Genomic DNA, 25,912 nt, shown 5'->3' on the forward strand with positions numbered 1-25,912 from the left:
GACTCCTCGAATATACTGGCTACTAATACTAATAGTTAATACTCTAGGAAGTAGTGACTATTATACTAATAGTTAAGACTCTTAGAAAGTAGTGGGTACTTGTACTAATACTTAAGGCAGGTAGAAGTTCCTGATTTATAACATTAATAGTTAAGACTCTGAGAAAGTACTGAAAAGTAATAACACTAATTAAGACTCTTAGAAAGTACTGGATAATATTACTAATAGTTGAAACGCCTTGAAAATACTGGCTAGTAATATTAATAGTTAAGACTCCTCGAAAGTACTGGCTATTAATACTAATAGCTAAGACTCCTAGAAAGTACTGGCTAGTAATGCTAATATTTAAGACACCTAGGAAGTACTGGCTAGTAATAATATTAATTAAGACTCCTAGAAAGTAGTAACTAGTAATACTAATAGTTCAAACTCCTAGAAAGTGCTGGCTACTAATAATGACGACTTTTAGGAAGTAATGGTTAGCAATAATAAAAGTTACGACTTCTAGGAAATAGTAACTAGTAATACTAATAGTGAAGACTACTAGAAAGTACCCACTAGTAATACTAATTGGTAAGATTCCTAGGACGTACTTGCTATTAATACTAATAATTAAGTCTGCTAGAAAGTACTGGTTAGTAATACTAATAGTTAAGACTCCTAGAAACTACTGGTTAATAATAATTTAGACTCCTAGGATACAATGGCTGGTATTATTAAAAATAAATACTGCTAGGAAGTACTGGCTTGTAATACTAATTGTTAAGACTCCTAGAAATTACTGGCTACTAACATGTAAGACTACTAGAATGTAATGGCTGGTAATACTAATAATAAAGTATCCTAAGAAGTTCTGTCCAGTTATACTAATAGTTAAGACTCCTAGAATGTGACTGCTAATTGTAATAGCTAAGATTCCTAGGAAATACTGATTAATAATACTAACATTTATGACTGCTTGAAAGAACTCGCTATTAATTCTAATAGTTAAGACTCCTAGGGAGTACTGGCTACTAATAGTAACAGTTGATACTAATATTTAAGACACCTACGAAGTAGTTTTAAGTAGTACTAATAGATAAGACTTCTAAAAAATAGTGGCTAGTAATTCCAAAAGTTAAGTTTCTTGGGAAGTAGTGGCTAGTAATACTAAAAGTTAAGATTTCTAAAAAACACTGGCTCTTAATACAATAATTAAGACTCTTCGAAAGTACTGTGTCGTAATACTAATATATAAGACTCCTGGAAAGAAATGGCTAGCAATACCAATAGTTAAGACTCCTCGAAAATGCTGTCTGCTAATGCTAATGGGTAACACTCCTAGGAAGTAATGGCTACTAGTACTAATACTTAACACGGCTAGAGGTTCCTGATTAATGACATTAATAGTTAAGACTCCTAGGTAGTACTGGAGAGAAATACTACTAGTTAAGGCTCTAGGAAGTAGTGGCTAGTAATTCTAAAGTTAAGACTCCTAGAAAGCACTGGCAACTAATATCAATAATTAAGATTCCTCGAAAGTACTGACTCGTAATACTAATAGTTAAGTCTTCTAGAAAGAACTTGCTAGTAATATTAATCTTTAAGACTACTAGACAGTACTGGCTAGTAATTGTAACAGCTGAGACTCCTAAAAAGTAGTGGCTAGTAATACAATACTAATAATTAAGACTCCTAGAATGTACTGGCTACTAATACTAATTGTTAAGACTCTTAGAAAGAACTGGCTATTAATATAATTCTCAAGACTCTTAGAAAGAACTGGCTATTAATACTAATTTTCAAGGCTCTTAGAAAGAACTGGCTAATAATAGAGAGTTCTAGGAAGTACTGGCTAGTAATAATAGAAATTATGACTCTTAGGACGTAGTAACAAGTAATACTAATAGTTAAGACTACTAAAAAGTACTGGCTACCACTAGTAATAGATAAAACTGTTAAAAATTAAGTGTAGTAATATTATTATATAAGAGTGGTATAAGTTAATTACTAGCTAGATATCGTGATACGTTAGAGTGGCAAATGTTAATTACTAATTAGATATCCTAACAGTTAAGACTAATAAACATTAACTCCACGCTAAATATTCTAATAGTTAAGACTGGAAAACATTAATTACCGAATATGCATCCTGATAGTTACGATTGGCAAACGTTAGTTGCTGAATAGGTATCCTAATAGTTAATATTGATTAACGTTAATTACTGTCTAGATATCGGGATACGTAAGTTTGGTAAACGTTGGTTATTATTAGTTATGATTGTCACAGATTATTGGCTATATTACCATTGGCACAGGTTATCGGCTATGTTACAGTGTAAAATAAAAATTATTTTTGGTAATCTAGATACGCAAGTAAGTGATATATACTCTGTTATTTGTATAATGTTTAGAATGTTTAGTATATTCTATTTGGTTTTAATTATTATTCTTTTACAATAGATATTGTTTTACATTGTTAGTTTAATACATGTATTTACGTCTAACTGAAATATCTTAAGTTGGCCGAATATAGAGCAATATTATTGTGTTTATTGCCAAACGTATCGTTAACGGCGAGGATACCCAACTTCTTAAACGATGCGATCTAAACTTTATAAATATGGACGTGACAAACATATTCATTTACTTATTGTCAAGTTTATTTGATTTTTTTATTTCGCATTAGACAGGTAGTTTTCTCTAATCGGAAGTTAATATTAATTTACAAAAACATGTAATATTAATAGCTAGTAATGGCAGAACGTACTGGATATAACACTATATTGAATAATGGATATTTTGCCATCTTATGTTTTAATTCACGTCGTATTTATGTCACTTGTAGTTGTCGAAAGCAGTAATCTTTTAAAAGTATAACCGTCATACCTGATATATTCTGCTACTTGAAATTCAAATCAATCTGTGTGATTTTTTCTGACATTCCTTATTCAGGTTTTATCACGTTCTGTTTTCACAACAAGGAGAAGAAGAACACTATTTGTCATTTCTTTTCATCTAAAAACAAATACGAAGTTGCTTTTATAATGATAGGTATGTTTAGTAATAAAAAAATAGTAGCATTTCATCATTAGCAAGAAATGGGTCAATATCTCATGTTTATCAACAATTTTGTCCCTATTTATACCGTAACGAAGGAAGCACGTTTCCTAATTGCAACTTCTTATGATCTCATTACAGTGCTTACTGCTTTTTCTTAAAAATAATAGATTTTGTCCACCAATTAGCTCTAATAGATAAAATGAAATAGTTTCATTTCCCATGTTCAGAAATGATCAGATGTATTCTATTACATACGTTGTTTACTTTGGAAAACAATTTTCTAAAATACGTAAGCTTCATGTTTTTTTATGAAAACCTGGACAAACTGGCTTTGTTACTGAAAAGGAGCCAGAAGAAAAATGATAAAAAATCCAATATTTTTCTCACACTTTGAACACTTGTTTATTTTAACTTATAATAAAAGCTATATCAATACATTTTAGTGTCATATATTACTTTAAATTTAATTAAAAACAAGGTTAAAGCCAAAGTAACCTTATTCGTAATTAACTCTGGTTGTAGGGAAGCAACTCATACCACTAACTCTGCAATCTATAGTCCAGGTTATCATCTGTATAGCTTCCAACAACCTATAGTCCAGACTAATATATGTACAGTTTTCAGCAAACTGTAGTACACAAACCTGCAGTCCAGTTTGATATCAGTACAGTTATCACTAACCTGTAGTACAGATTAGTATCTGCAAAGTGGTCAACACTCTGTAATACAGAATAACGTTAGTACAGTTGTCAACAACCTGTAGTACATATTAATATCTCAACAGTTGTAAGAACCTGTAGTAAAGATTAATATTTGTACAGTTGTCAGCAACCTACAGTCCAAATTAATATCTTTAGAGTTTCCAGCAGCCTGTAGTCAAGATTAGTATCTGCACAGTTGTCAACAATCTGTAGTCCAGATTTATATCTATACAGTTGCCTATAACCTGTACTCAATATCAATATTGATATATTGACCGCTTCGACCTTCTTCGCTCCTCTACTAGTACTTTCTCTACCCATACAAGCCATTTTTACATATATAACTTCCTGGACACTTAGTTTATTAATTGTTGTCTTCACCACCAGTGAGAGTTGTGTTGGTTTGACAAAAGCAAAAAACTGTTTAGAAATGATTATAGTATGTTTTGATAAATTACACCGTGTAACACAAATTTTTGTTCCTGGATAGTATGTGTTATTTCTTAATTGTTATGTTGTAAAAGTACAGAAAATGGCCATTATTTCCTTCTAAATTTCATCATCCAGGTCACAAAAGCAAAGATGTTTTATTCAGGTCTTATGTAAATGAAAATGTGCAAATTTGCCTGTTTTTACATAAAACCTGAATAAAACAACATATGAATCAAGATTTACATGTATTTATACTAAAGTTATACAAAAATGAACAAAAATGTTTAGAAGTGAGTAGTTTTTCGAGATTTGCGACTGTAATATAAATCACTTTCACGTATCAGCCACCAAATATAGTTTCTCATCATGTATTCGTTATACGCTCTCAGGTCACAAAAGCAAAGTTTGAAGAGAAAAATAGGTCTTTTCCATTTACTTTAGACATAAGCAATAGGGAAATAACACTTTCTGCCCAGGAACAAGGAAAAGTATAAATTTTGTTACATGGTGTAATTTTAATGATAAACAACTAGAATATGCCTTGCATGATGGTTCAATGTTTCAATATAAATTTACAAATATCACTGAGAGTGAAAGACCGAGAATTAAGAGCACTTCGTGACTTAATGGTCAGCGAACTCGAAATATAAGTTGGAGAGTTCGTGGTTCTAGATCAGGGCCGCAGAAACAAGCTCCTCATACTGGGACTGGGTATGCGATCTAAAGAGACGGTGAAATCCCACTATTCGATCAATTGACGGTTGTTACTTTGACTATAGTTTATCAATCAAAGCTTAGAGGGGATTTATCATGACTGTTTTATTGACCTTTAGTCCACATCGCATGGTAGAATGAAACATATTTCAAATAGAATGATAGCTTTACGTGGTCCTTTCCTATCTCAAACATTCTTTACAGTGACTTTACTTGTTTTATCAAATATTTTTACGTAGATTTACCAACAAATGAAGGAAGTTTTTTTCTCAAGTTAGTAATGAAAAAGGAAATTTAAATTGTAGTGTAAACATAGTGTCATTAATGAAAGGTATGTTAACTAAAAACAGAAGGAAAATCTGTAATTATGTAGGATAATTTATTTATCAAATGAAGTGAAACAATATATATATCAAATAGCACGTATAACCTTTCTCCGCATATATTACAGTTTAACTATTCTTGTCTATTCTGAAACCTAATGGCAGAGCCCTTAGTGGCACAACGGCATATCTGCGGAATCACATTGCTAAAAAGCAGGTCTCGATACCCGTGGTTAGCAGAGCACAGATAGCCCATGGCGTAGCTTTGTGCTTTATTCTAAACAAATACACCTAATGGCAGTAACAAACATTAAACGAATATGCAATTAGCCAGAAACGCAGTTTTCTTTTCGGTTACCAACAACCAGTTACAGCTTATTATTTACAGAGATTTAATTTTCTTTTACCTTTCCATCCCATTGCTTGTGGTTTAGCTGTAAATCTGATGGCTTATAACACTAAATAACTCAGGTTTCGATAACCGAGACGAGAAGAGTGCAAAAAACAAACAATCAATACGCAACTTTGAGCGAAGTAACAAACAAACAAGCAGGCTTTATTTTTATAGCTAATTATTTTATCAGCTTTTAGAATGGACTTTTAATTAACGAAATGTAAGAGTTAATGATCAACATTATGAAAACCCAGGAACTGACCAAATGATGACATACTTTCTCGGATAGTTTTATTTGATTTGTAACTCACAAGGTTCAACGTTAGAGAGTGCTTATACAGGTGGTTCGTGAATTTCTTCAAAATATCATCACGAAGAAAAAAAAATCTGTACAGTCCTACATATGTAGGTCATGAAACTGTTTACATTGTCATCGTTTTTTTTTCCATAATCCTCTCCGTCTGTAAAATACACTGAAAAATTTCTTTCATCGTTGTAAGTTGTGTAGATCGCATGCTGTGTGGTCCCATTGTATATCTCACAGTCAACAACAGAAAAGACTCTCACTGCAGAATAAACAGAGTTGTAATGAATTAATCAAGACAATTTATACAACGAACGATCACCCATAACTTAAACCTGCTATAGAAAGCTCTTGAGAAAATGGCAAGTTATATGCATCTTGTACTTGTATACCAAAACTTTGTGCATATATTTATTAACTTCTAATAGGAAATGGCACAAGGGCTGACGGTGGACACTTTCTTTTCTCTTTTCAGGTTAGAATCTAATAACAGACATCTCGGGTTTGGTTTCCATACTGGTTATATCACTGTGCTGGTTTGATTGCCTATATGTAGTTGATGTAATATGTAGTATTAGAACCTCCTACTTACACATAATATATATATAAACAAGCCCAAGAAAAAATCAAATAAAAATGCTGCATAAACTAAAAGTGCCCTCTTCTCCCCAGAGTACGGGCAAAATGTGGGATATAAAATGTGCCGTGAGTTTTGGAGATGACTGCAGAAATAGGATCCACACTGAGATAGGCAATACCGTCTATTAGTCTTAACCTACCTTTGTTGGTCTCACACTATTTATCCGGTAGGATTAGAAATTAAACATACTTCAGCTTCTAATATAGAGTGTAACGGATTTACTACTGTCAATTTATTTTAGTATCTATGTTTGTTTTAGTTTAATATATATTTAGAAATGCATGTAACTTATATTGTTGCCAATTTAACTTTCGAGAACCTCGACTAAGCTTTATAAATCAACGTATCAAGAGACAATTTTCAAAAATTGTTGTTTTGCCACAGTTAGTATACTATAAATATGTGAAGCTATAACTATTATAAATGCTTATTAATTGAGAAGCTACAGATATTTGACCAGAAACGAAACAATTCCGAACATTATAAACCGTTTAACTTCAGTGAATTAATTTTAGACACAAAATAACACCTTCACACGTTTATGGGCACTGCAAATCAAATAATCATAACATCACTATAGAAAACACGCAAATACTAAGTAGGGAAACATATATAAACAAACATAAAATCAAAGAAGCCCTACTTATACAACAACTAAAACCAAAATTAAACCAATACAAAGGAACACCTTATACCTATGCTAATTAATAACCTAATATTTAACTGCATTGCCCCCTACAGTTCCGTACCCGTTTACACCTTCGTCCCTAAGTCAGTTGCAAACTCTTTTTTTGTTAACCTGAAGATGACCTAAAAAGGTTGAAACGTTGTTCTTTACTTTTTAGTAAAAGTGTTAATATCCATACCAGCCATTCTGAGATATATTTTTACTTCAAGTGGGTTTTTCGTCATCACGAATCATTTCAACACAACTTATAATTAATTCGCACATTGTGAACTGTCGATAAAATATTCAGTTTCAGACCAGATTGAAGACTCAATATGGTTTGTAAAACTTCTATTTATAAATTATCATTTGTAATAACGATTATTATATTTTGTTTTTTTGTTTGTTTATTAAAATATATTTGCGTTAGAAAAAATTGTTGGCAAATATCATAAATTTGATACAAATCGACATTCAATTAACTTCTAAATAAAAATAAAAATTTCAAACTATTTGAAATTGTAATACGTAAAATAATAAATCCGCGCTCTCGTCCGAGATAAATTATAATATGTAACAAGAGGCACATTATTTAGATCTAGAAATTAAAATACCTTATAATGATATTAATCTAAATAGTTTTGATAAAAGAAAATACTTTTCTTTTCTAATACACACTTACCCTCATTTAAGAGTGATGTGCTGTACTCTTATCTTATAAGTATTCTAATTTCATAATTATTAAGATTTTGTAATTTTTTAAATAAATTACAATACTTTATTATTTATATTGAAATATTGATGCAAAAATTACTATTCAATGGATTTAATAAAGAAACTCTGAATAAACTTATCAATATATTCTGTGATAAATATAAGAAAGTATGAAATAATATATAGAAGTTAAATTAAGAAGATTTAATTAAAGTTTCTTATAAGTAGCAACTCAGTGACACAGCGGTATGTCTTCAAACTTACAACGCTAGAAACTGAGTTTCGATACTTGTGGTGAACAGAGCACAGACAGTCCATTGTTTAGCTTTATGCTTAATTTAAACAAACAAATAATCCTATAAGTATTTTTAGCTGTTAATAAAGTTATTTAACTAACTTGACACCACTTTTATGTGGATAAACACCTTATCGCATATAGGCTTGTTTAGAGTCTGAAGTGCTATATCGTAAGTTAATTTAAGTTTATCAATGTAGAACCGACCTGAGTAACATAATACCAATTTTGACATGAAATTCGATTTGAACAATGGGGAGTGGGACATGTTTTAGAATGATTAAATGTGAAGTGTATTTTGAAAATGAGTGACATATTTTCGTGAGAATTATTAAGTGTAAGGCCATTTCGATTACGGTGGAAACATATGTTCGTGATAACTATTAAGTGTGAGGTGTTAAAACTGGTGAAAGTTTTGATTCATGGCGTCGTATTACCTACTCTTAATGGTTGATCGCCATTAAAAAAAAAGAAAAAAGCGAATGATAAGCGAGTTCATTTATCTCTCACGTGACCAACATCTGATATAACAAGAGAAAAAGGTAAATGAATTAAATCTCTCAGCCTATTAATGAGCGTATTATGTAAAACTCCACCCTACATCTTAGGATACTTTAAATTATATTTGTGCAAGAATGGTACTTTACGCCGGTCAATGTTTGTGTCACCTACACAAGGGTATCACTGCGTGACATTAAAACCATTTCGTTTATAGTAATACATAGCTTAATGTAAAACTATATATATATTCTACACTTTTATACTATATGTAGGCTATATAATGTAGCGAGAAAATATAGCATTTGTCCATTGAGAAAATGGTGTTAGAAAGCGAATTAGAACAAACGTCAAATAACTATACACGTCCGTCACTAGGGAAACCCAATATCAGCAAGAAAAACTATAGGAATTTTAGATTAATGGATTATTTATATCAGTGTTTTCCAAACTATGGTCTTAAACCCAAACGATACGCGAAAACCTTTCACAAACATTAAAAAAAAAATTCTACGTTCCAATACTGAAGGACAATTTTAGTAAGTTACAAGCGTAATCTACATTATTGTTGAATTACACTGGAACTGGGCCCGGCATGGCCAGGTGGGTTAAGGCGTTCGACTTGTAATCCGAGGGTCATGGGTTCGCATCCCGTTGCATCAAACATGCTCGCTCTTTCAGCCGTGAGGGCGATATAATGTTATGGTCAATCCCACTATTTGTTGGTTAAAAGAGTAGCCCAAGATTTAGCGGTGGGTGGTGATGACTAGCTGCCTTCCCTCTAGTGTTACACTGCAAAATTAGAGACGGCTAGCACAGATAGCTCTCGTGTAGCTTTGTGCAAGATTAAAAAACAAACAAACATTGGAATTGTCTCTTTTGATTTGTTTGTTTGCTATCAGGCACAAAGCTACAAGATAGGCTGTCTGCGCTGTGCCAACCGCCAGTATCAAAATCCAATTATTAGCATTTTAAGTCATCAAATACCGTTCAACATATCTTATGTTTTATTTTTCAATTAACATAAACTCTTATTTTACAAACTGTATGCGTCAGAGATACGCTGTTGGGTCTAACAAGCTGGGAACCATTTCTAAGATGCATCTTACAGCTAAAAAAAAATGTGAAGGGAGGTATTTGCAGGTTAGCAAAATTACGATAAAAAATTCTTTGTCAGCTATTTGCTAATTGAAAATCAGAAAAGCATTAAAACACGACTTGAGTAATGCCCTTATTTCAGCTCCTGCCCTGTCTGTCGTAAGGTCGCTTTGACAGCTTTTAATATTTTACAACTTGTGATGAGGTCACTTCTGTTTCCCGTCACTTTCTAACTGATTACTAACGTCCGTCCTATTTCATTGTACGCTTTAGAGCAGGGCATAGTTTAATAGATAGTTTGCCGGGATACCTATCGCAAGGTTCGGGATTTGAAACGAAACAGGGTGAACACGTTCTGCGCTATCAGTTATGGACGCGTTATGAAAATGAGAACCAGTTATTCACGACAAGCATCTTACTGTATTAAACTCATTTCTTGTCAACAACAGTAGATTTAAAATATTTTCTTCTTTTCATTTTTCCGAAATATCGCTGTATTTACGAACGTGTATAAAAGTTATAAAGCTCTCCGTTTTATTCATCAAGAACTTTAAATCAGCGGATTATCCACTGATGGTCCACAGACTACCCTCAGCATTTTTTATAAATCTCACTACGGTTCACTGAGATAAAAGAAACTTAGCTTGTTTGCCAACAAAAAAAGTTTGAGAAACACTAATATAAACCATTATATTCAAAAGCAAGCCTCAAAAGAAACTTTGTGCAAAAGAAATAATCCAATTTTGTTACAAACATTTTGATTAGATGTTTTTTGTAAGCCTTCCATCCAGTTTCAATCTCACATGTAGTGACTAATTTTAGGAAATACTAGTTAGCTGGAACAGTATGGAATAAGAGCCTTAAACAGATTTTCTTCAGGTAAATAGACAAACTGAGGGTGTTTTAAGTCACTGAAACAGAGGTAAATTCATCACTGAATGTCTTTAACGACTCCAATTACTTGCTTGCTGTAATGTGCCACTTCAGATATCTTATTATTATTTCACTTCTATAGACTTCTAGCAATCGTTTGAAAGCAACATCATATTTCTTATCACACACATGGTACATTTTGGTTTAACGATATATTCCATGGTTGTTTCAAAGTGGAAAACCAACATGTTTGCGGACTTAAACGCTAGAATCCGGGTTTCAGTAACCGTAGTAGACAGAACACATGTATCCCATTTTGTTACTCTGTGCTCAACTTCAAACAATCAACGTTTCAAATGGTAATTTTTGTATAACAGTATATTTCGTGGTTGTTTCAAATGTTTTTTCTGTATCCAAACTAAACGGAGTAGTCCGATTATTTTGAATCATCTTATCTTTCCTGTTTAAGATTATGGAGGATATGCACATTACTCTCAGAATCACCACAACCATTGTCATATCCATAATTTTTCTTCTTTCTGTGAAATTTTCACATGTAGCTTAACAAGTGTTACAAGTTAAGTAACATTTTTCTCTAGCGCGTTTCCCTTTTTGCTCATAATACACACTGAGAGACATTCATCGTACATCTATAAACATGTCGTTAAAATCTTTAAAAAATGTGATATTTTATGCAAAAGGGAAGGTTAAGGATTTTTTAGGTAAATGTTGAATATCAAATGTCTTCTTCAAAGGTTACAAGTATGAACAGAAAAGCAGGAAAACATCTACAAAAATAACAATCACAAGAAAAGTTAACACAGACATTTATATATTTATTTATCATATACAAAATAAACTAAGTTTGTGAAGCCTATATAAACAGGAATCTGTCATTCTGTACTTACCTGTATCATTTTATATATATAGACTCACACACACACACACACACACACTGATGTGCAAGTGTTAGTTTATTTCTACTGTCACTATCTTTCTCACCAACAGGATTCGCAAACAAGTACGAAGCTGGGCTTCAATCGAGTGGCGATAACAGGGCCATAGAATTTCTTGTTTCAACCATTAAGACATATTGGGCATAAGGCTGGATCTGTATATCACGTTAAGCATTCTAGTCTCGTCTGCCTTATCGTCGCAGGTGAAGCGCGCGTACGTCATGTGGTTTTCGAAAGCGGCAATCATCCCAGACCAATGTACTCCAGTGCACTGTTGCTAGGTCAGCTGCTGTATTAGTTACAAAAAACGAACAATCATAAAAAAAAGAAATAGTAATCATTTAGCCAATCACATAAAAACGTGTTATCATGTTAAATCATGTAAGTATGTACATCTTTCCTAAAGAGGCATATCTGGACTTACTATTTTTCTGTTAAAAACAAGACACATGCAACATTCTTAAAGTAGGACGGAGCTGTTGAACTTTGCACCACTGATATGTTGTAAACAATCAACAACAGAAGTCTGAAATATACAGTCTGTAGATGTAAACTAAAGCAAAGCAGAAGGTATGACATAATTGAAAAATTGATTTAGAATTAAATATTGCAACAATTAACTGTTTGAAAAGCCTCTGCATGGCCACAGTGACATTTATTCTTCTATGTCTGAGAATTCATTTGCGAAGTTCTCTATCTGTTTTTTAACCTGCTTGGAAAATTAGCTTGTTTGAAACGTTTCGCATAAGGTTAACATGCTTCTTTCTCATATCTTCACGACTTTCAAGGTGAGTGTTTCTGATTAGATAGTAATCAACCAATTTAGCAGAGGAAGTAACGCAGCTGCAATGAATAATTACAAAGGTCATATTTCCTTCTTCGACTTCAATTATAGTATAATTAGAGAATTTAGTTGTGTGTGTTGCATTATCTCTAAATGAGGGTAAAGTACGTAAAACATTAACACTATATATGGAACTATTTTTCACGATGCAACGTGTCTAATATTCTATTCGTCTGCTGTGTTTACAATACCTAATTAAAAACATTTAGGCAACACAAACAATGTCGCAAACAGTATCTCAATGCTTTAACTTCTGTTTATTTTATGTAAACTTCGTTTATTTATTGTTAAGCATAAAGCTACACAGTGGACTATCTGTGCTGAATCTATTACGGGTATCGAAAAAAATCCGATTTCTAGGGTTCTAAGCCCTCTGACTTACGACTAAGCACCGTGGAGCTTTAGGGAAGCAAAATCTATAAAGTTAACTTCGAAAATTACCGATTGTTTCTCTTAAATATAGTGTCATAATTTTTGTATTATTTTTTTACAACTTCCACAAACGCAGCCTTAGGCATAGTGAATGAATATATACCAGCACAAAAACTAATAGATGATTATATATCACAACAGTGGTCAAGTGAACCTCAGAAAAATGTATGGTGAAAAATTAATTATAACAATCATATAGATAGTGAGTACGATATAACACTTTTTCAGTTTGACATTCATAAAATCCGTATAACCATATACACATTTATTTGTTCGTTATTCTGCTTTCTTTGAAATTGATATTTTTCAAACAAGTTTTAAAACTCTATTTCAATTTTAGTAAACATCACATATTTATTTTTGTGTTAACTACTAAGTGAAACTTCTGTATTTTTATATCTATCTATAAGCATTTCTACTTTTAGCAATAGAAACTTCTTTTATCCGAGACTAATAAAACAGTTGTTATTTAGTACATTGTATTCACCTCAGAAGACTTCTCTATAAGAAAAAAAGAGCACGTTTAACAAGTTTTTTCTCCTTTTCTTATTCTTAGTTAAAAGGGCTAAATGTCTCGCAACCTTTACAATAAATATAAATGGTTGTGCGTTATTATTAAGAATTCCAAACTTGTTAATTACGTACACTTAAGTTAAAAAATTACGGAGTTCCGAAATTTAATTACATTCTACTCTGACCTAGTACGTAGGTCACTCGATTCGCAACACGGAATCAAAACTCACAATCACGAGTTTTATAACATGGTGGTTATTCCTCCCTCCTATATGAAGCCTGTCATGGCCAGGTATAACGGGCGCTCGACTCGTAATCTGAGGGTGGCGGGTTTGAATCCCCGTCACATCAGACATGATCGAGCTTTCAGCCGTGATGGCGTTATAACGTTATGGTCAATCCTACTATCTGTTGATAAAAGAGTAGCCCAAGAGTTGGCGGTGAGTGATGATGACTAGCTATCTTCCTTTTAGTCTTGTACTACTAAAGTAGGGACGACTAGTACAGATAGCGCTAGTGTAGCTTTGCGAGAAATTCAAAACAAACAAAAAATAAAACATTTTCTGAATAACAAACGGTTGTGATGCATCCATGGCATGCGAAAGACGCTAGGAGAGTTAGAAGAAACAACACTGTCATGATTTTATATAGGATCGAACGTTTGTCCAAATCTGAGGATATTGCTGCAACTGGCCCAAATGTCATTAGTTTGAACTTTTAGAAAAGAATAAACACTTATAGATAACACCAAAGGCATCATTTTCACTTCTGTTTTCAGAACAGAGAAATATGCAGTCAGAAATAAGCAAAACTCTTCTTCTCTATTTCAGGAGGCAAAATATAGTACACATAGAATAATCAATAGGAAACAGAGTTCCATTGGAAGATATTCGTCTGATTGTTAACACATTTAGAGATATTAATCTAGACAGAAAGCTATGTAGCTATGCGTGAAATTCAGAAACAAACAGAATAATCCTGCTATATGATTAAAATAACCCAAAAGTTGACAGTGCTGACCGGCTGTCTTACCTCAATATTCGGGACAGTTATAGCAGATGGCTGGGTAAAAGAGTTATTAAAATTAAACAAAACAAATATTCTACTCACATGATCTGGTGACATCAAAGCCACCCCAACATATAATACACTAAGACAGAACATACTACTTTATATGTAAACTATTGATAGAAATGTTTAACCTAATGACATATGGGATACATCACTATGGCTTTGATCTGATTGTAAAAGTGGGTGTTTCCATTTTCCTGTTTTTTTTTTTGTTTTTTTTGGTTTTGTATTGTTTAGTTCTCTTGTTACTTACAGTCAATCCAAACAGTCACTTGAAAAGAAGACCAACCGGTTTGGTGACATAAATAATGTTGAGTAAATAAAGAATTGTATGTATGCAGTGCTTACTTGCTTACCTCTGGAGGTTGTATTCGATTTATTATTCTTTGCTAAATAGTCCATAACACACATTTTTCAGGGTTCTTTAGACGTTCCTCTCGGACATCACTGCATTTAAAAGTCTCACTGCAATATTCATCACTTTCAAAAATACACCATATTTTGTGTCCATATATAATAATAGTAACTACTTAAACACTTAAAAATAATCCTTCATTTTGATAATTATTATTTTAATTGTAAATTCATACCGAAAATATCAAATTTTACATCTTTAGGTAATATACATTATAAATTTGTTCTCTAATAAAAAAAAATCCTTCACTAATCTGAAACAAAAAAGAAATTTAAGAAGTATTTCCAAAAGATGTACACTAAACTTCTTTCCCTTTTCCATGCACAAAATAAGATACACCAAAATATTTCATTATTATTATCATAATATCAGCATGCCTCATTTGCTTTTAAACTAAATAGTTATTTTAAAATCAATATAACAATAACTGAATAATACAAATAATAATAATCCCTCGATGCTCATTTTGAGTAAAATAAGAGATATATTTATAACAAGGCAACATTTCCAGTGTTTTCTCAGGTAATTTTATCACTATGTTATGATATTACTATATTGTTGTTTCGTGTTAAAATAACATAATATACTAGTTTTAAATAACAAAAAGCTTGTAAATATTTCTCATTACTGAATTTTTCAGGACTATAAAATCAGCTGCGAAAGGTTCAAAATCACATTTCTTAACCTTCTGATGATACTCACAGAGCAATTCAATGCACTTGGCTTTGAATTTAGAACGTGCAGATTAAGTAGGGGTGCAATATTTAAATAAGACGAAAGGAAACGGAAAAGTGGAAAGAGTCATAGAGGAGAGTTTATTAATTAAGAATAGGAAGTGATTATTCCCACTTGTGCAACATCCCAAACGTAATAGCCCACTCAACCAAAATACTCGTTTTTTACCTATGATAGTTGTTAACACTAGTGTAATTTTGTTGCTTTAGATAATTATATTTAATAGTTATTACGCATTATAGTACATATATTTTTTTTAATTTCGCGCAAAGCCGAACGAGGGATATCTACACTAGTCGTTCTTAATTTAGGAATGAAAGATTAGGAAGACAGTAACTAGTCACTACCACCCACCGCCAAGTTACTCTGTTACCAACGAGTATTGGGATTGACTATCAAATTATAACATCCCACGGTTGATAGAACGAGCATGTTTGGTGAGAAAGGGGATTAGATCTGCGGCCCTCAGAGAGTACCAGATCAAGACGATCGTAGGGTCTAGACAGACGTATAAGTTAATCCAGAAGTTAAACAAGTTTTACATATATAGATTATAAATTCTGGTTGTAAATGTATGTATTTATGTGCGTATAATGCATACTTGGTGTTTATGTGTGTTAATACACTGTAGTTAAATATCGGCTGTATATTTATGTGAATGTGAGTACACAGAATAATGCCTATATACAAAAAATATATCGTATAACTTAAAGATGTAATAAAATATATCGTATAACTTAAAGATGTAATAAAATATATCGTATAACTTAAAGATGTAATAAAATATATCGTATAACTTAAAGATGTAATAAAATATATCGTATAACTTAAAGATGTAATAAAATATATCGTATAACTTAAAGATGTAATAAAATATATCGTATAACTTAAAGATGTAATAAAATATATCGTATAACTTAAAGATGTAATAAAATATATCGTATAACTTAAAGATGTAATAAAATATATCGTATAGCTTAAAGATGTAATAAAATATATCGTATAACTTAAAGATGTAATAAAATATATCGTATAACTTAAAGATGTAATAAAATATATCGTATAACTTAAAGATGTAATAAAATTATTTTACTGTAAAATGTTTATTTCATGTTTTTATGCTTATTATTTTATGGCCCTCAAGATTAACTTTCAAGGAAAATTTTCATGGACCCATAGATTTCGTAGGCCCTCACATTTTCATAGGCTCTAGACACTGTGTCTATTATGCCTAATAAATAATCCGGTCCTGCCCTCAGACTGCGAAGCGAGTGTCCTGACCTCGTGGCTGTGACAGGTCCCTCTGTCTCTCTCTGTCAACAAATACTGTATAATATTTTGGAGCTGATGAGAATAACGCTCCGTGAGGGACGTTTTATTTGTAGATAGTAATTAAGCTCCCCTGGCAATTGTGATGAATTTATTTCATTAATAATGAAATCAACATATAGCAATGTTCAGTTTTCCAATCTTCAATTGGTATTTTCTAAAGCTGACATATAGAATAGAATTTTAATAACTACTAAATAAAATTATTTGTGTCCTAGATCATTCTCAATAGGTGATCGGCCAATATTAAAAACAAGCATTTAACCAGGGGGAAAAATATCGATATGTATACAGATATATATCTATAAACACATACTCACACCTACACACGTTTTACAGTTACATCTATTTACATTAAAACAAAGAGCAAAGGTTTATTTTACATAATTATTATAGAATATTATTCCACCCAACCAGACTAGAGTACAATATGAGTCATGTAACTATAGGTTTAATTGGGGAGAATAAAATGAATTACGTCCAAAAATCAAGCTTTGCTAACACTAATCTATGGCGTAATGCGTTGAGTCTTGGGAAGTATGGGAAGCATTCTGCCAAATAAAGCAACAAACCGTTGTTTAATATAACGCAAAATAAAAATGCTTTGCCAATTCCTACCGTATGTCTGAAGATAATTTTAATGAAATTGCTTGGGGATAATTTTAATGAAATGTAATCATGTCACTCCATCAGCATGCTGTAGATTGAATTATTGTTTGCGCTCAGTGCGAATAATCAGGAATTAAACTGGAAGCTAATAACCGCTTCACTCAATACGCAAATGACTCAGTCAGCAGTTCGTTACCCACACGTAAGGCTACACTTCATTAAATATAGGCGATAACTGAAATAAAACTTAACACTTTGCATAGCAAAATATATGTAGTCTGGATTTTTGTTTGTTTTGTTGTTAAGCTGAAAAGGTGCATAACTGACTATTTGTGCCGTACCTACTGTGGATGTCGAAAACTCCGATTTCTTGCATTATAAGCAGTTAGACTGCTGTGGGTCCGTGGTCCGAGGGCGGGTCTCCGTGGGCGACTGTAACTCACAATTAACATTACGAAAACGAAATAGACAAATGATAAACCATTTTGAACCAACCACATCTTAGCCTAGAATTTATAAAACCCTGGATTTTCTATCTTTCGTGAAATAGATTAAACGATCGTTTTTCTAAGTACATCATGTTTTATTTCACTCCATATATTCAAAAGAGTCATTTCTTAGAAAATGGTTCTTTCTTGATATAATGATATGGAACATGCGACAGTTGCCAAGCAACTCTGCAAGTCAGGACACGTAGTGTATATCAGATAATACTCAAAATAATCCTGATTTGTCCTGACACGTAATGTGTATCACATAATACTGACGATAATCCTGATTTGTTCACTTATTCTTTATCGCATAACGTTATTTATCGCCTTCAAGTTGTTGAAGAACTACGTTTTTGTACTGTTTTTCCTTGATTCAGACCCAGCATGGCCGAGCGCGTTAAGGCATGCGCTCGTAATCTGAGGGTCGCAGGTTCGCATCCGAGTCGCGCTAAACATGCTCGCCCTCCCAGCCGTGGGGGCGTTATTATGTGACGGTCAATCCCAGTTTTCGTTGGTAAAAGAGTAGCCCAAGAGTTGGCGGTGGGTGGTGATGACTAGCTGCCTTCCCTCTAGTCTTACACTGCAAAATTAGGAACGGCTAGCACAGATAGCCCTCGAGTAGCTTTGTGCGAAAATTCAAAACAAACAAACAAACAATCCTTGATTCAACCCGTGCTTTAAAATTATTTCTGTTAAAGTGGTCCAAAAATAGTCGAGAGGTTTTTACATTATTTTTTATATTTTTGAAATCTAACAAATAAATTTAAAGTGAATAGTCTGCAGCGTAGCACATACAGTCTTCTGTAAAATAATTATTACACTATTGCTAGTTGGCCTACAAAATCCCAATCAGGAGTGGAAAAAAAAACAAAACAATGAATAATGGTTTTCAGCAGTAATACTAAATTAGACTACCCAGGCTACTGATAGTAATTAATGGTTGCAATTATAAAAAATGGGCATTATTTTAAATGATATAATAATAGTTGAAAAATTATGCTAATCATTTCCACAAGCCAATTTCAAATACTTTTTTATGTAAAACCCTAGAGGTAGATGTTATAGAAAATTGTTAGAGAAAAGCCACATCGGGCTATCTATTGAGTCTACCGAGAGGAATTGAATTTCTGATTTTAGACTTGTAAGTCCGTAGACTTACCGCTGTACCACCGGGGGAACCCTAGAAATGGTGTAAAAACATTGATGTTGTCAAGCGCGCTCTCTCTCTCTCTCGGTGTTTGTGTATGATATGTTCGTATCCTGGAGGGTCAGGCTCTCTTTGACCTTTTCCTCCTCCCCGTACTTATGTGGTCTTGCAGTATTGATATTTGTAATTATTTTATTTTTAGGTCAGAGTTAACTCAATATTATTCTGATCCTTTTCAGGACAATGTCCATGTATTGTGGTACATATATGGTTGTTATTTTTGCTCTATTAACAGAATGTTAAGTTTGTTGGTGGCACTTTTTTATTCTATTTTTTAATTTTTTAGTTCATTACATGTATATATATATATGTACATACATTTTATTATTATTTTCTTTTTTTAATTATATATTTATTCTTTTAAATTAATTTTTATTATTTTTGTTTATTTATTTATTTATGTTTAAAATATAAATTGACTAGGGAGAGATGTTTAGGACTAAGTTCATCATGTATCAAGTACCTATCTAGTTCGCATAGTAATTCGTTTTTCATCCAATTTTTATCGAAGTACGTTATTGTACTATGTAGGAGTCTATTGGTATGGTTGGTATGTTCGAATATTTGTGTATGAATTGAGATGATGTAGTTCTTGGAACTCTGTATGCTGTTGTGAGGAGTGTGTTTTGGATTGTTTGTAGTTTGGTTTTAATTATTTTATCGCTGGAGCTGCATAATCTATTACTGGTCTAATATATATTTTATAGATTTTTAGTATGTTGTCTGTAGATGCTCCACTGTTTTTACCAGTTAGACTCCTAGCAGAGTTAGTTCTTCGCCAGACTTTATTTTTAATTTCGTTGATATGATTAATCCAAGTTAATTTTTAATCATAGGTTATACCTGAAGTTTTGCCGATGGGGCAGTCTGGAGTAGTGTGTCAAGCGCGTTTAACAGGTTTGTTCGTTTTAAATTTCGCGCCGTCCCTAATATAGCAATGTAAGATTAGAGGTAAGGCAGCCAAATATCATTATGTACAACCAATTCCTGGGCTACTCTTTTAGCAAAGAATAATGAGATTGACCGAGCATAATTACGCCCCAACAGCTGAAAGGATGAGCATGTTTGGTGGGACGAAAATTCGAACACCCACCCACACAATTTGCAATTCGAACTCCCTAACCATCTAACCATGCCAGATTTAATGATGTGTGGGCCGAATTTCAGAAATTTTGTGTTGATAAGTAAAAACAATGAGGTTTCCACAAACATTACTAATCTTATAATGGAAATTATCAAATGAGCATTTCGTATAAAATCATTAATATGGCGACATTGTTAAAATATTTAATAATTGTAGGCTTAATTTTCACTGATTTCATGTAAGTGTGGTCTAATATAAATATTTCTGAAATCAAATTGTTTTATTTATCTAGATTGAAAATGTTTTCCGAGTGTACTCCTATTCCATTGAATCTTCTATAATTATGTGTGGATTAATCTTGCCCTTTCTTTTATAAATCTGCATTATTTCTTCAAATGTTTTTAATGAACTTCGACCATTGATTGTTTTAAAATGTAATAATATAGAATTTGTTTATACGCTTTATATGCTGGTTCTATTATTTGTTTTTCATAGAAATATTTTAGGTGTACATTTCCGTATTTATGACGAATCATATACAATAAATATAATAAATATGACTTTTCAAAAAACTTATCATATTGTTGGTTACTTCTAACAGGTACAAGCACTTCGAAAACTGACTAAGATATTTTTAGTGTTTTTCGCAATTTGATATTAGATATTTAAGTGATTACACCAAGCCATTTATCATGTATTTTAGTTGTTTTTCGGAAATTTATGAAATTTAGTTACTTGTCAAATGTTTTAAATTTTCATTTTGTACAATTTTAAGTGTTACGACATGTTGAGTAAACTTAAGGAGAAATAAGATAAATTTGTCTTGTAATGATATTGAGTAAATCGAATGATAAATAAGATAATTTTGTCTGATAATGATGTGTTGAGTAAATGTAAGGAGAAACAAAATAATATTTTCTCGTGCTTACATGTTGAATAAACTTAAGGAGAAGTAAGATAATTTTGTCTTGTACTGACGTGTTGAGTAAACCTAAGAAGAAGTAAGATAATTTTGTCTTGTACTGACGTGTTGAGTAAACCTAAGTAAGATAATTTTGTTTAGTAATGACATGTTGAGCAAATCTAAGATAATTTTTCAGTTCATCATTTTCTAAAACTTTGGTATAATTAAAAATTGTTTCCGGTCTGGGTCGACTCTAACTGAGGACGGTCCTCAATGAAATGCCGTTGCCTTCCCTTCTAAATAATAACGTTCATTAATTTAATATTTGATTTGACTTATTTATACGTCTCTTTGCTCCTTTCCTTCTGTTTAAAAACTCTAGAGCTGTGTTGTTTCCAGTAGTATTTTTAAGGGTTTAACTTACTGTCGGACATTTATTGTTAAAGATGTTAGAGTTGTTCAAGCCACGAATTATTAATAATGACATAATAATTTCAGACACCGTATAAGAGTGAGACGCAAAGCGTTATTACGTATAATATATTTTTCGAGTGTTCTATGATACATCATAAATGTCTCTTAAGAAAGAAATCTCAATATTCTAATACAGAGATTCGCTTACAAGAAACAAAGTATTAACGTCAAAATTTAATTAGTTCTAATGTAAAATTGGGCAACGACCAAACTGTATATCATCACTATTATGTGCTGGTCAGTATACGGGTATTAAACGACTGATTATTGGTTTTGGCGTGAAATGTTAATACGTTAGTGATACACAAACAATTGGTAAAATCTAGTCAGTGAGCATTTTGTAATACGTATTTTAAAAAAGGACTGAAATCAACAGTTTTTAACGTGTTCTTTTAGAGAATTACGTGAAAGAGAAAAGAAAAATTACAAACTGTCAGACACACACAGAGGGAAAGAAAATGTAAGGAATATAAGAAAACTTCTACGAAACGTAAGTCCCTTAGCGTGGATGGTGGGCAGTAGGGTGCTGCTAACTGGATGTCTTTCCTCTGCTCAATAGTTCAAAATTATGGACGGCGGCAGATAACCTTAGTAGTTCTGTCGCAAATACCAAATACAAACACAAAAATACGTGGTTCACAACAATATATTATATCAGTACTTCCTGTCTGAAAGACTAGAGAAACAATAAAACATACTATACAAAAAAACAAACAAAAGCACTGAATCAGTGTATCCTTAGAGAACATAAGCGATTTTAAATTACAAGAAATCATAATTCATAGAGTTCATACAAACAGTTCAGTAGTTGAGCAACAACACAAAAGACAGACTAATAAAAATTTAGTTTTCAAGTAAGTGCATCGGAATTAACTGAGCACGACAACTGTTTCTATTAAGACTAGAACAGCTTCCACACAAGCGGCGGGACTATCTAATTTGTAGGGGGGCACCTTATTTGAAATGCTAACCGTGACCATTAAATTCAAGGTTGAAATAGCGAGTTTCTTTTTGCTGATTATATAAAATTCTGTATTCCATATTGAAATGGGCATTACTCTACTTGGTCGAAATTAAAGGTGGTATATGCCACCAGTGCCCAACCCCTCAGTTCCGTCATTAGGAGTCTCTCATTTGTTAAGCCCAAACAAACAATTCTTAGAATATTTCGCTCAAATATTCTACGTTTGTTTTGTACCATAGTGTGCCGAACATATGGTCAGCATTATCCTGGTAAAGAAGAAAAACTTACTTTATCACATATTTTCTAAAGTGTAAACCGCACTTCAGCTGTACACATTTCTTTTCACTCCGTGCCTTAAACGAACAGTTACCATGTTACATACACCGAGCAGCAACTGTTAATGCTTGTTTTCTTCTGTATGTTTAAAACTGTCGATATCAACAATATTAAATTTATTCGTGATGACGAGAATAGAAACCAACTTGAAGTAAAAATGTATTCTCAGGACGGTTGGTATGGGTAATAAAACTTCGATTAAAATAAAGTATAGAATAATGTTTGGACCTTCGTGGGTCATATCCAGATTAAGAAAGAGAGTTTCCAACTGACTGTTGCTGGGCACATGTCTCAGGAACAAGACTATAAACAGGTACGGTATTGTAAGAAGCGTTGCAGTTGGATATTAGGCTATTAATCAGTATAGGTATAAAGGTGTTCCTTTATATTGGTTTAATTTTGTTTAAGCTGTTGTATAAGTAGGGTTTCTTTGAATCTGCGTTTATTTATATTTGTTTCCCTACTTAATATATGAGTGTTTTCTATGATTATGCTGTGTTTATTTGACTTGCAGTGTTCAGAAACGTGTGAGGGTTGTTTTCTTTTGTTTTTTGTTCTTTGGGACTTGTTTCCATTTTTCTTCTTATTTCACAAATATAGAAATTTGCGCAGTTGCTGCATTATATTTTATGAATAATGTTGGTCTTGTGTGTGTCAATGTAGTTTTTACATAGTATGGACTTTAATTAATTACCTGGTTTTTGGCTAAGCAAAAAACAGGTAAGGTGATTTTGAATACATAAGCCAATATGCGATCCGAACTCCTTGGACAAAATCGTATCTAATGATATGAAATGTATGGCATTTGATCGAGAAATTTGCGACAAACATTTCGCGCAGATAAAATGACAAATGCGAGCGTATTATTTATGTAGATTATTACTTTTGCAGATGAACAGATGAAAGACTGAGTTCAATTAAAATTTAGGCACACGTGGAGGTTCATGTTTTGGCAGATAAAAATATAAAGAGCATATGATTTGTAAACTACCGAAAAGGTAACAACAACACATCCAGAAGTTTGCTCGTTTGTTTCCAGCGTTGTGAGTCCACAGACATACAACTGTGCTACTGGGAGGGGTTTACAAAAAAACACAACATTGACAGCAATCAGAGTGAGAAAAAAATACAATTAGCTAAACAGTAAAACTGAACTGGTTCAAACTGGATTTAAAAACTGAAAGTGAACTGTAATGAACTGAAAATTACAAAAATAAAATTTGGCAAATTAATGATCTGGCAAAGAACAAAAAAAGTAGAAGAAATGTTTTCTCTTACTTGAAGCTACCAGAAGGGCAGAAAACTCCATTATTTAAAACCCCTCACCCCAGTTTCAATACATAAGGTAAAATTGATAACAGCATGCTGGTTTACACAGCTCCAAACCCCTTGTTGAGTGGAGTAGTTGAATGTCTGGTGATACAAAGAATAAAACTACAGCACTAATTTATCTAGAAAAGGGTAGTGATCTCAAATATCTAAAGTGTTCAATAAAATATGCCCAAAAATGAGAGAAATAAAAACACACACAATGCAGTTAATTTTCTAACCAAATGAAAACAACCTTCTGTTCTTTGTATGAGTTCTGAATTATCACTGCAGATGTATTAAGAAGGTTAAGAAACAAAGTATAGATTTATACATTTAAGTAGTGAACCTTTTTCAAAAAGCTGTTAACTTCATAATCATTAATTAATTTAATGGGTGAAGAAAACAACAAATGCCTCACGTAAAATTCTGAATGACTTTGGCTTTAGATATCCCTAACTCTTTTGAGTTTCTTAATTTATTAAAAATTTGTGTCTTGCAACAAAAATTTAATAATAACATAAGGGAGAGTGACATACTCAACGGTACTGCCAAGTTTAATAACAAAGTTTAATTTCATAAGAATTTTGCAAGCTATGGAAAAGGCAAGCCATCTTGAAAAATATCTTAATGTATTTATATGGTAAAAATAAAATTAATTGTACTTTTCATTACCAAGATTCTGTAAAACTTCCAAGTTAACAGTAGTGGTTGTTGTTGTTTTGTTATTAGGCACAAAGCTACACAAAGGGTTATCTGTGCTCTGCTCACCACGAGTAGCAAAAACTGGTTTTTAGGAGTAAAGGTTTTCAAATAAGTTTGGTGTTTACTGGAATGTTGTGTTTTGTTATGTTTTTCGTTTTTTCTAAATGTTGATTATTTTACGGTGACATCAGGAATATACGGAATGCTGCAGTGTAAGGTTTTGTACTTTGTTGTTGTTCTGGAACTCATTATTGTTTGTTTTTTGTTGACTGTGTTGTTGATCTAGGTGTGTGTGTCTGTGTTATGTTTTCAATGGTTTCTGGAGGAAATTTGTTTTGTTTTGTTGATTTCACCGTTAATTTTATCGTGTGAGCATAGTTTTGTGGCTGTATTGGATTTATTAATATGTTGAGTTTTTTTTTTTGTTTTATATTCCAGTATGAGTAATTTTTCTTTGGATTTCTGTTTTGAACTGTGTATCGGTTTTTGTGATCTTGAGGTTGAGAAATAATGTTTGGTTGGTTATCTCGCGGGCGAACTTGATGTTGGGGTGTATAGAGTTAACGTGGTTGAGAAAAAACTAAATGTGTGCTCTGTAGATGTGAATCCAGCAATTGTATCGACAACATATCTGTACCAGTATAATAGTGGGTGTAAGGCTGAATTGATTGCTTGTGATTCAAATTGTGTCATGAAAATGTTGGCTAGAACTGATGGCACGGGATTCCCCATACTTAAGCCATTTATTTGGAGGTAGTTTTGGTCAGTGAATATAAAGTTAGTTTTGGTGGTAGTGAATTGTATAAGGGTTGCTAACTGGTTGATGATGATGTGTATTAC

At 32.4% G+C, this 25,912-nt stretch overlaps 1 protein-coding gene across 5 annotated transcripts in view; it reads right to left on the bottom strand.

Annotated features, from left to right (window-relative positions):
- LOC143255370 (dual specificity tyrosine-phosphorylation-regulated kinase 1B-like) overlaps positions 1-14,969 on the bottom strand; it is an 82,261-nt gene extending 67,292 nt beyond the window's left edge. The window contains exons 1-3 of one of the 5 annotated variants that reach the window (XM_076510914.1): positions 14,868-14,969; positions 11,698-11,940; positions 2,869-2,997 (exon numbers count right to left, since the gene is read on the bottom strand). Coding sequence is in view for 1 of the 5 variants with exons in the window: in XM_076510911.1 (XP_076367026.1) it covers positions 11,604-11,612 (9 nt within the window). In the remaining 4 variants the exon portion in view is untranslated. Of the gene's footprint in view, positions 1-2,119; positions 2,171-2,868; positions 2,998-11,603; positions 11,941-14,867 lie in introns of those variants that run through there. The other 4 variants (XM_076510913.1, XM_076510911.1, XM_076510915.1 and 1 more) reach the window with 4 other exon arrangements.
- Between the last annotated feature and the right edge of the window lie 10,943 nt (positions 14,970-25,912).

The sequence above is a fragment of the Tachypleus tridentatus genome, chromosome 7 (assembly GCF_004210375.1).
Source record: "Tachypleus tridentatus isolate NWPU-2018 chromosome 7, ASM421037v1, whole genome shotgun sequence".
Lineage (NCBI taxonomy): Eukaryota > Metazoa > Arthropoda > Merostomata > Xiphosura > Limulidae > Tachypleus > Tachypleus tridentatus.